General features: G+C 37.6%; 1 protein-coding gene across 1 annotated transcript in view; it reads right to left on the bottom strand.

Moving 5' to 3' along the window:
- Positions 1-320: 320 nt before the first annotated feature.
- Positions 321-9,055, bottom strand: part of LOC104489911 (vitellogenin-1-like) — a 43,415-nt gene continuing 34,680 nt past the window's right edge. Inside the window, exons 29-36 of the mRNA XM_010132127.1 lie at positions 8,464-8,602; positions 6,888-7,023; positions 6,002-6,188; positions 5,484-5,581; positions 4,822-4,916; positions 4,557-4,716; positions 3,200-3,361; positions 321-639 (exon numbers count right to left, since the gene is read on the bottom strand). Coding sequence (XP_010130429.1) covers positions 521-639; positions 3,200-3,361; positions 4,557-4,716; positions 4,822-4,916; positions 5,484-5,581; positions 6,002-6,188; positions 6,888-7,023; positions 8,464-8,602 — 1,096 coding nt within the window. The 3' untranslated portion in view covers positions 321-520. The remainder of the gene's footprint in view (positions 640-3,199; positions 3,362-4,556; positions 4,717-4,821; positions 4,917-5,483; positions 5,582-6,001; positions 6,189-6,887; positions 7,024-8,463; positions 8,603-9,055) is intronic.

Here is a 9,055-nt window from a genome sequence, read left to right as displayed (position 1 = left end):
GGAAAGCTATGGTCTCGCTGGGAGTAAAATGTGTATTTTTGGAGAATGGTTCCAAGAACAGCCTTCGCTCTTTACCAGAAAACATAAAAGAAAACAAATGTTTACTGTGTCTTTAGTGTGCTAAATATGAAAATCTTTGCACAATGGAATGTTAGCAGTAACCATGATAATGTTTTCCTTTCATCACCTAGCGAACATAATTTTAAGAGAGGACTGGTGTAATTATATTTCAGACAAAAGGAAGCAGAATTTCTGGATAATATTATAGTCGGTCTGATTGTCTTGCTGATAGGGAAAAATAAAGAGAGAGACCACATGAATACTTATTTAATGAACAACATATTTATTAAGCAGTGCAGACTGTACATAATGCATTTGACTTCGGATGCAATGCAGTAAGCTTATTGTCCTCTAGCACATTTGTTAATATTTTACCACAGCTATTACATTCCCTTCCTATCTGTCCAGCTATTTAATTATTTGTATAGTATGTCTATAGCACAACACTAAACCAATTAGTTTAACTACAGTCACCAGTGCAGGTACAATCGACGTCAGCATCCACAGACTCCGCAACATCCTCAGATGCAGATTTCTTATCACTGCTTCTCTGCCATTCCAGCAGGCTTACAGCAGTATCTGTCAGAAGAACAAAGTCATTGTTAACTAACATCAAGAAAATTAATACGTTTCAAGGAAATAATGTTTTGATGGATGCCAACTCCCTCATCAAGTAAAGAATGAAATCCTGCCCCCTCAACTGACATCTAACTGACTCGTTGACTTGGAGCAGGATTTTCATCCATGATATAATTACTATAATACTTCCCTAAAAGCAAAATGAATAACATTTCATGAAGCACAAAGACAACAGGCAGGAGGCTGTAAAAATGCTGGAGGTAGCCACTGTCAATGTAAGACCACCATGTGCAATCTCTTTTTATGTTAGTGCTGCATATCACTGCGTATTTCAGCTGACTATTTGAAGTTCATTCTGAAGGATAAACCCTTTGGAGAATTTTCAGAGGTTCATAAACTTCTAATTAAAGTTTCCCATATATTGTGAAATCTGGCAGAGCATTGTCAGTTGCAGTATTAACCTTACCACACTGCTTTATCAACAGCAGCTTGAATAAGCCATATCCCTTAATGCTGAAATAATCTAAATGGAGTAATGATATTCATGATCTCAATAAATTTTCTTAGCTAGTTTGAGGTTTATCATTGCATCTGGAAGAATATTAGGACATCCATTTAGACTAAGTTCCTATAATGAGAATGATAAAGCTTCCATAATTTTACCTCTGTTTGTTTTATCCCTTAGTTGGACAATATATTTATAACATGCCATCTCTCAGCACAGGGACACTGCTATATGGGTTCAAGTTCTAGCAGTCATTTATCTCCTGAAATACTAACACTCTCCTTGGCTAAGTTACTGTCCAACCTGAAGCACAGGTTTTGCATAATAAATTGGATAATAAATATATCCCGGAAAGGTGCTGGAGATCCTTTTTAAAAATAGATAATATCTTCAAGCTGTGAAGTGAGACACTATAAAATATCTGATTTCTGCTTTTTATATACAGTAATTCTGGTTATGTCTCTTACTCCTTGACAGACGGTAGGTCTGATCACTGCTGCTTCTTCAAGTCATTGAACAAAGAAAGACAAAAATCAGTTTTTAAAGGCTGGCCTTGTGTTCTTATTGATCCTTAACCTGAGGAAAAACAATCATCTTGCTGAAAAAACACAAATGGCATATTTTTCCTTTCTCCTCTCCTTTCTCCTTTTCCCTCTCCTCCTTCTCAGGGTAGATAAATAAAAAAAGCCCTTGATTAGGAATGCTGCTAACACATTTCCCAATCTCTGATTCAGTAAATAAACCACAGAAACCTGCAGTTGCCGTAAAAGCTGCACTGGCTGTGACAACTAACATATATTTTTCTGATTTTCGTCTTTTCTTGCACATTTTTGTGAGAGAATGAGACAGCTTTATTATAGTCTAATATTCTCAGGCAGTGAGTGGCCTGGGGTGATGACATTTCAGAGACAGAGACTTGGACACAAAAAGAAATCTGTGAAACAAGGATATGACAAGATTTTGGAAGGGTTTTTTTATTGTTGAGGGTGGGTTTTTCTTTTCATAAAAGGGTGCATCTATTCACATCTCAGGGAGCCGTCAGAAAACTATTAGCACTTTGTCTGTGCTGCTTGTTGAATAGGCTGTTGTAGATGCTTGGCTATTACAGAAAGACACTCATTGCTTTAATGGACTGATTCAGCACATTGCAGGTATTAATAATTCGATCAAAGTGCAAAGTTCTATACAGATGTTATTTTAAATCAGTCATAATATACTCTGTTCCTCTCCAGTATTACTCAACACAGGAGTCCACTGGCTTCAGTGAAACTACACTGGTTTATCCCAGCTAATTGGCCAACAATGGCTAATACAGAGAACAGACTGCTCCCTAACGGTAGGTTTCTCTCTAAGATACGTATGTACTGGGTAAATCATTAAAAGATTCAGGAAGGAATGCACCAGAAATATCTGTATGTTCCAGGCTGGAACCTCCTTTCATGGTTGTATTAATTGCAGTGTGAACCTGTGTTAGACAATGGATCACATCCACAACGAATTGGTGTAAGTGGAAGGAGTAAGAGGCCCAGTGTTTTTAAAAATCTGAGGCACGAGTGTGTGTATGTATAATACCTTCAAAACCAAACCATTTTTTGGAATAATCTAGAGAACATTTCAGCAATGTCTTTTTTGCTCATGTATTGGACAGTGGCATGGCAGCCTAAACACAGCAGTTGTGTCACACTACTTGACTGACTTTCAATTGCCTTGCTCGTCTACATGAAATTGCAAGCTGTAATGTGCATAAAAGGGCTCAGCGTTGCTTATTTAAACTTTATGGGGATCCTGAAAACATGAAAAAAATTTATTGATCATGCTGCCCCTTTTACCACCTCAAAAGTTTTTCTCAGATGATGCTATGAGCCGTCACCTAAACTAGCTTTTAGCTGGCCGTGCTGTCAGTGCTTAAAGCAAATACTAATGGGATTAAACCCAACAGCTCAGAGAGGAGCTGGAGCGGTACAGGTCTGTGTGTGGCTGTGCTGTGTTTTGTTCTGTCGAGTGTTCTGACAGAGCTCCTACAGTATGTAATGCAGAGAGAGAAAAACATCATACCTTTTGGGAAACAGTGGAAGCCAACCTTAACTGAAGTTTTTTCAATTGGAGTACAGTTTTTCATACATTTCAGTACTGGGTCAACAGAGTAGCACGTAGATTCCTCTCCATCAATAGTGGGATTTCGATTCAGCTTCACATAACTGCGCTGCAGCTTGCACCCTAAGAGGAAAAGGAAGCATAGTTAAAATTGTAGACATAAATCCCAATCGATAGTTGCAATAATAAAAGTCCGTATTTTCTCTTCAGCTTTTATCAGAACACAGGTGCCTGACAAACCATTTCCACGGCAGTGAGGTTATCGAGATAGGATGATAAAAAGCTGGGGGATAGAGGAAAGAGTCTTAAAGGGGAGCTATTTTTGAAATCTAATTGCACAATGTAACCCAAGTGGAATCATGTATACCTGTTTTTTTTAGAACTACATAATACACAGAAAATAACCTCTCATGTCTGAAAGCTATTAAGAATAGATACTACAAGCACAATGGCTACTTCATTGCATTAGGAAAAATGTCAACTGTAGTGAATGGATAAAAAAAAAGGCACCATTTATATAATAACATCAAGGATAATTTTTGCATTGGATGATTTTTATAATGCTGCAATTATCTCACTAGAAAGGTATAATGTAACTTAACAAGATCCCAGCTACGACTCCGTTTCCTGACACACAGATAAGTACAATTCTGCTGCCACTGAAGTCAAGGAGGAAACAACCATTAACTTCAATAAAGTTATCTCAGGTCCAAGGTAAATGGAGACCTGCAGAACAAAACTGTTGTTCCGTATTGATGTTATGGGAGACCATCATTTTCCCAGCTACATGTGTGGGGAAGCTCTTTTACTTTAGGAGTATTTCTTAATACTTCTCTGAGATTGCACCCTGAGATGGTGCACAATAGAAATGAAATTTCTCTGCAAATTTACATAAACTCAAGATCAGATGCTGCATTCATAGTCTGCTACTTGTTTGATTAAATCGAGTCTACAGGCAACAGCTGAAACTGCTTTGAATCAGCTCTGAAAATCACACTTATTTCAGTGGGAGCGAGATTAGGCCTGGTTTTGCCTCACCAAGGAAAAAGCAACTCGGTGTAAGAAATTATAGTAGAATCAATTATTTACCATTGAACTGCACATGACACAAAGATTTCTGCAATAGTATATATTCTCTCTATTCACAGGCAGTGTTTTAAACAGTCAGTGGTTAACGAAATTAAAATGAATATACATTGCTATTGCCTTTTCTAAGTAAAAGATATTTGCTGCTTTTTAAAAAAATATTTTTTAGCTATTGGCAGAGAAATAGTGAAATCATAAGCCCCAAGCATAAAGTGTTTTCAGATTTACTCACCACCAGAGCAAGTTTCCTCTAGCAATACCCATGAATGAACAAAAGCAGAACAGCTGTGTGCCAGCTTCTGATTTGGCATGAGGAGTTCATTGTGCTTTTCTCTGTCATTATTTCCACAAACTCCACAGGTCTTTCCTCTCATCCATGAAGCAACGGTAACCTATAGAACAGCACACCTTTGTAGTGTCTATTGAAGTGCTGGTTCATTACATTGCCAAGATGCTAAGCAGAAAGAAAGTAGTAACCTTGAAAGTAAGCCCAATACCTTAAGGATCACACCATCAAAAGTCACATTCTTCAGCCCATGTGTTGGAGCTTCCACGATAACTGTTGTTCCGTTTTTGTAAATTTTAACATTGTCTGTAAAAAGATCATAACGTGATCTGATAAATTTCAAATTAATGGATAAACTGAGTAGCACAAAATACACCATAATGCATTTTCCTTCACAACGATTTTTTTTTTTTTTTTTAGAGAGGGAAAGCAAAATTAGAAGAAATTATCTGTTTGTTTGTACAAATAATCAGCTGCTGTTCCCTATAGTTAGAACTGACTTCTGTATCCAGTCTGCTAAGTTTCGAAATGATGATGACATTGGTAGTGCTCCAGCTAAATATCTGAACAAAGTCTTCTAACTGTGATTATAACAAGAACTTTTTTTTCAAACAATCATCAACCTGGACACACCATATGTATAAGAAAGGGTTTTATTTACCTATCAATTATGCTGAAGGAAAATAACAGTGTATACACTATAGAAAACAGGAACATCAGTCAATACAAATCTTAAGAAAGTCTCTATTTTTTCTTTGAGTTAATCTCACTGGTGTTTTCTTCACATAGAGATTTTTCTGTGGAATTTATAAAAACATCTTGAAGACACTTACTTTGCAGGCCAGTTCTGGAAATGTATGTATCATAGCTTACCTTTTTCATACTCGGAAGCTCCACTGTGTGATAGAACTGGTTCTTCATTGCATGCCACAAGGAGAGATGAATTTATGGCAGGACAGATTGTGATGTTCCTTCAGGAAAAAAAAAAAAAAGAATAAACTATTGGTTAATTTAAAATGTGAAAAGAGATATTTGGTCCAAAGCTAGTGGAGAATGGATTTGAGCATCTGAATTTTGATTGAATGAATAAGCTTTTTTCTTTCCAAAATGCAAAATTCATTAGGACTTTTGGTTTTGAGATTCAACCATTAAAGAAAAGACAATGTGGAGACTTACTAAGCACATTATCAGATAACAGTGACTGTGAAATTGAAGACAAGAGTAACTAAAACAAAGAGTCTGAGATGAGGATTCCTTCTGCAGATCCTGTCTTTCCCCAAATACCTGATTGCAAACCAGTTTTATCTAGGAGATAGACATCTCCCATCCCCAGACTAAGTCCCTGAAAATTTATACCTAATTTCTGAACTTTCAGGATAAACCACACTTACGCTGATGTTGTGTTTATGTGAACCTCTCTTGAGAAAGACTGAGGATCAACTTTTTTTGTAGTAATGATGAATTTGGGGTTTTCAGTACAGTCTTGGGCCACTATCAGGCTGCAGCTTTTATTGAAAGAATATGTACGGCTCACACGATCAAATGTTTTGAAAGCTCCTTCTCTGACTTCACATGTGGCTGCAAAACAAAACCAGAAAAGAAATGGCAGATGTGACAATGGCATTTGTGTGGCTGCAAAGTGATGAAAACCACCTCTATGAGATGACTAAAGTACCCAGCAAGCAGGAAAGAATCTTCATTGTGTCCCTGGCAGAAGTTTTCAATGCTGCCAGAGTCTGTAAGGACAGGATAGCACTACAGAAAAACTACCAGATATAGACTATACTAGAATTGCTTTTGATTACATGCTAAACACAGTACTCAAGCTAACAGGGACTAAAATGTACAAATTTCTTGAGAAACTAGAAATAGTCACCAACCATGGTAAAATGTAGTTCACGTTTCCCACAGAAGTGCTAGGCACCAACCAGCTAAGACTCCCATGACTCCTTTTTGAAGAAAATAAACAGGACAGAAAATACATGTTATGTCTTGTACCCATTATCTGACGCCTCTCAATGCAGAGATGGTACCTTCTTCGAAGGGGCAAAAGACAAACTCTAGTCCTTGCAGACAGGACTGACTCCTGAACTCTGAATATTTACATCATTCACTCCTCATTCACTTGCCAACAAGCATGTTTCTAAGTGAAGGAATGAGCTGGTGAGAAAGCAGGGTTAGAGATGCTATGCTTCCCTAGAAGACCATTGTAAGGAAAGGCAAGGCCCATTCATGGCAGAGGACAGATCTATAAACAGGCATATAAGTAATATTTACATTGATCTTCTTGTGCTATTTGCGAAACTATTTTAGGAAATAAATTCCAGGTAGTGATATCTCGAGTCTTGTAAGTTGGAGATGGGCCTAAGGGCAGAGTGAATGGCAGTCGGAAAGCCTGATAGTAAAGTGTTACCTGAAAAAGCAGAAATGAAAATACATTAAGATAAATAAAATCATATTGCTTAAGATATGACTGCAAACAAAAGAAGGACTCTTATCTTGAAAAAAAAATCTTGAGGATGCATTTGTAAATTGCAGCTGTGTTAGTCTCTCCAGGATGTACCTTTAAGCTTTTGTGAAGAATGGTTGTCTTTTCTTCTAGTCACACTTGACTTTTTGAGAAATTGTTAAGGACATTGGAAAGTAGCAAACAGATGAATCATAGAATAATAGAATGGCTTGAGTTGGAAGGGCCCCTAAAGATCGTGTAATTCCAACCCCCTTGCAATGGTCAGGTATAGCTTCCACTATACCAGGTTGTTCAAAGCCCCATCCAACCCGGCCTTGAAGACTTCCAGAGACGGGGCATCCTCTCTGGGTGACCTGTTCCAGTCCCTCACCTCCCTCACGGTGAAGAAATTCTTCCTCACATCTCATCTAAATCTGCCCTCTTTCAGTATAAAGCCTCCAGTACTCCAGGTGGGGTCTCACAAGTTGAAGTGATAATTAAATAACTTCTTAAAAAATAAGGTAACAAGTTAAGCAACTTAGCAAGTTGATGGACGTGTCCGGAAAAGTGAACAGCGTCTATTACAGGCTTAAAACTGGCACGATAAGCATTGGGGCAGTATCTTGCGCTGTAGTTACAAATTACATTTACCAAGGGAATCAAATTAATACCTAGCGTGCCTGCTTCATTATTATCATATATTAATGATCCTGCAATACTGAAGCACCATGGAAGGTTAAAGACACACTGATTTTTCTGTGTATGAATAACTAGCTGTTATTAATTTGCCAGAGATCCATAAGGAAAATTTTTCAAAGCAGAGCATAGGTATTTGGTGGACAAGGACCAATTAATCAGTGGGATTCTGCACATCCAGCCTGTGCAAGCTGCTCTGAGAGTGTAAGTAACTGCTGCAGTCTGGTTAAGGCAGAGTTGTATTTGTGGCTGTCATAACTTGCTTGTACCTGTCTCAGCAAGCATGGTTACTGCAGATGAGGGGCTTCACTGTCGACACAGATAGATGCTGTATGTGGTTGCAACAAAATGAAAGGTGTTCTCAAGGACTCCATTATCTGCTCTGAGCAGACTAGTCACACTGGGTAAAATGAACAAAGGTGTGAGTGCAGTGCAGTCATACTTGAGACAATTTGGGTCTAACTGCTGTTCTTAGCGTGGAAATAAGGTATTGGACTACAGAGCCTGATTTTCAACTTACTACTACACCACAACAAAACAGCACAGAATCAAGAGTACTCTTGTACGCATTTCAAGACGCATGTAATATAGTCAAGTATACAGCAGCTTCTCTAAACTGAAATGTTTTGTGTTTTTTCTCTTTACATTAAGTATTAGTTGAAAATCCATTCAAAAGTTAGGAAAAAGAAAATAAAATTTGACACATACCCCAGGAGCTTTAATTACTGTATCAATAGTTTGTGGAGATGTTGCAGCTGCCCTTACTATAAATTCATGAGATGGATTTCTCTGGTGTGCTTCTGAGAAGCCCAACATGAGTGCTGCACCAGGAACGTATTGCATGAACCTAGAGATAAACAAGATGCGACAAACTCAGGTACATGAGCAACAGTAGACTTGGGAGGATGAGGACTACTGGCAGTTCTGAAAACTCAGGAAAACAACGAAAGAACTGAAAAGAAATAATACCTTGGGTCAAATGAAATTGTTGATTTTATCCAGAGGGAACAAATCGGTTTTATTTTGCACATTTTAACTGGCTACTTTTTGAGACAGAATAGAATTTCTAAACAAAAAGGCATGTTGAACTGAATTATCAAATCATTTAATATGGAAAAGGAAATAAAGTATGTCAAGTTTACCACACTCACAAAATCCTTTTGTGCCATCGAACTTCTGTTTTCCATCAAAAACAAGCAAACAACCTAAACATGTTTGGGTTGAAAAATTTGATCCAATTCTTTCAGTGTTTTTATAAAGCCAACTAGCGTTAAGAAAGGTAAAATAACAACTCGGGAAA

This window comes from Buceros rhinoceros, unplaced genomic scaffold (genome assembly GCF_000710305.1).
Source record: "Buceros rhinoceros silvestris isolate BGI_N320 unplaced genomic scaffold, ASM71030v1 scaffold19712, whole genome shotgun sequence".
Classification (NCBI taxonomy): domain Eukaryota; kingdom Metazoa; phylum Chordata; class Aves; order Bucerotiformes; family Bucerotidae; genus Buceros; species Buceros rhinoceros.
This window is presented reverse-complemented; position numbering and strand designations above follow the sequence as displayed.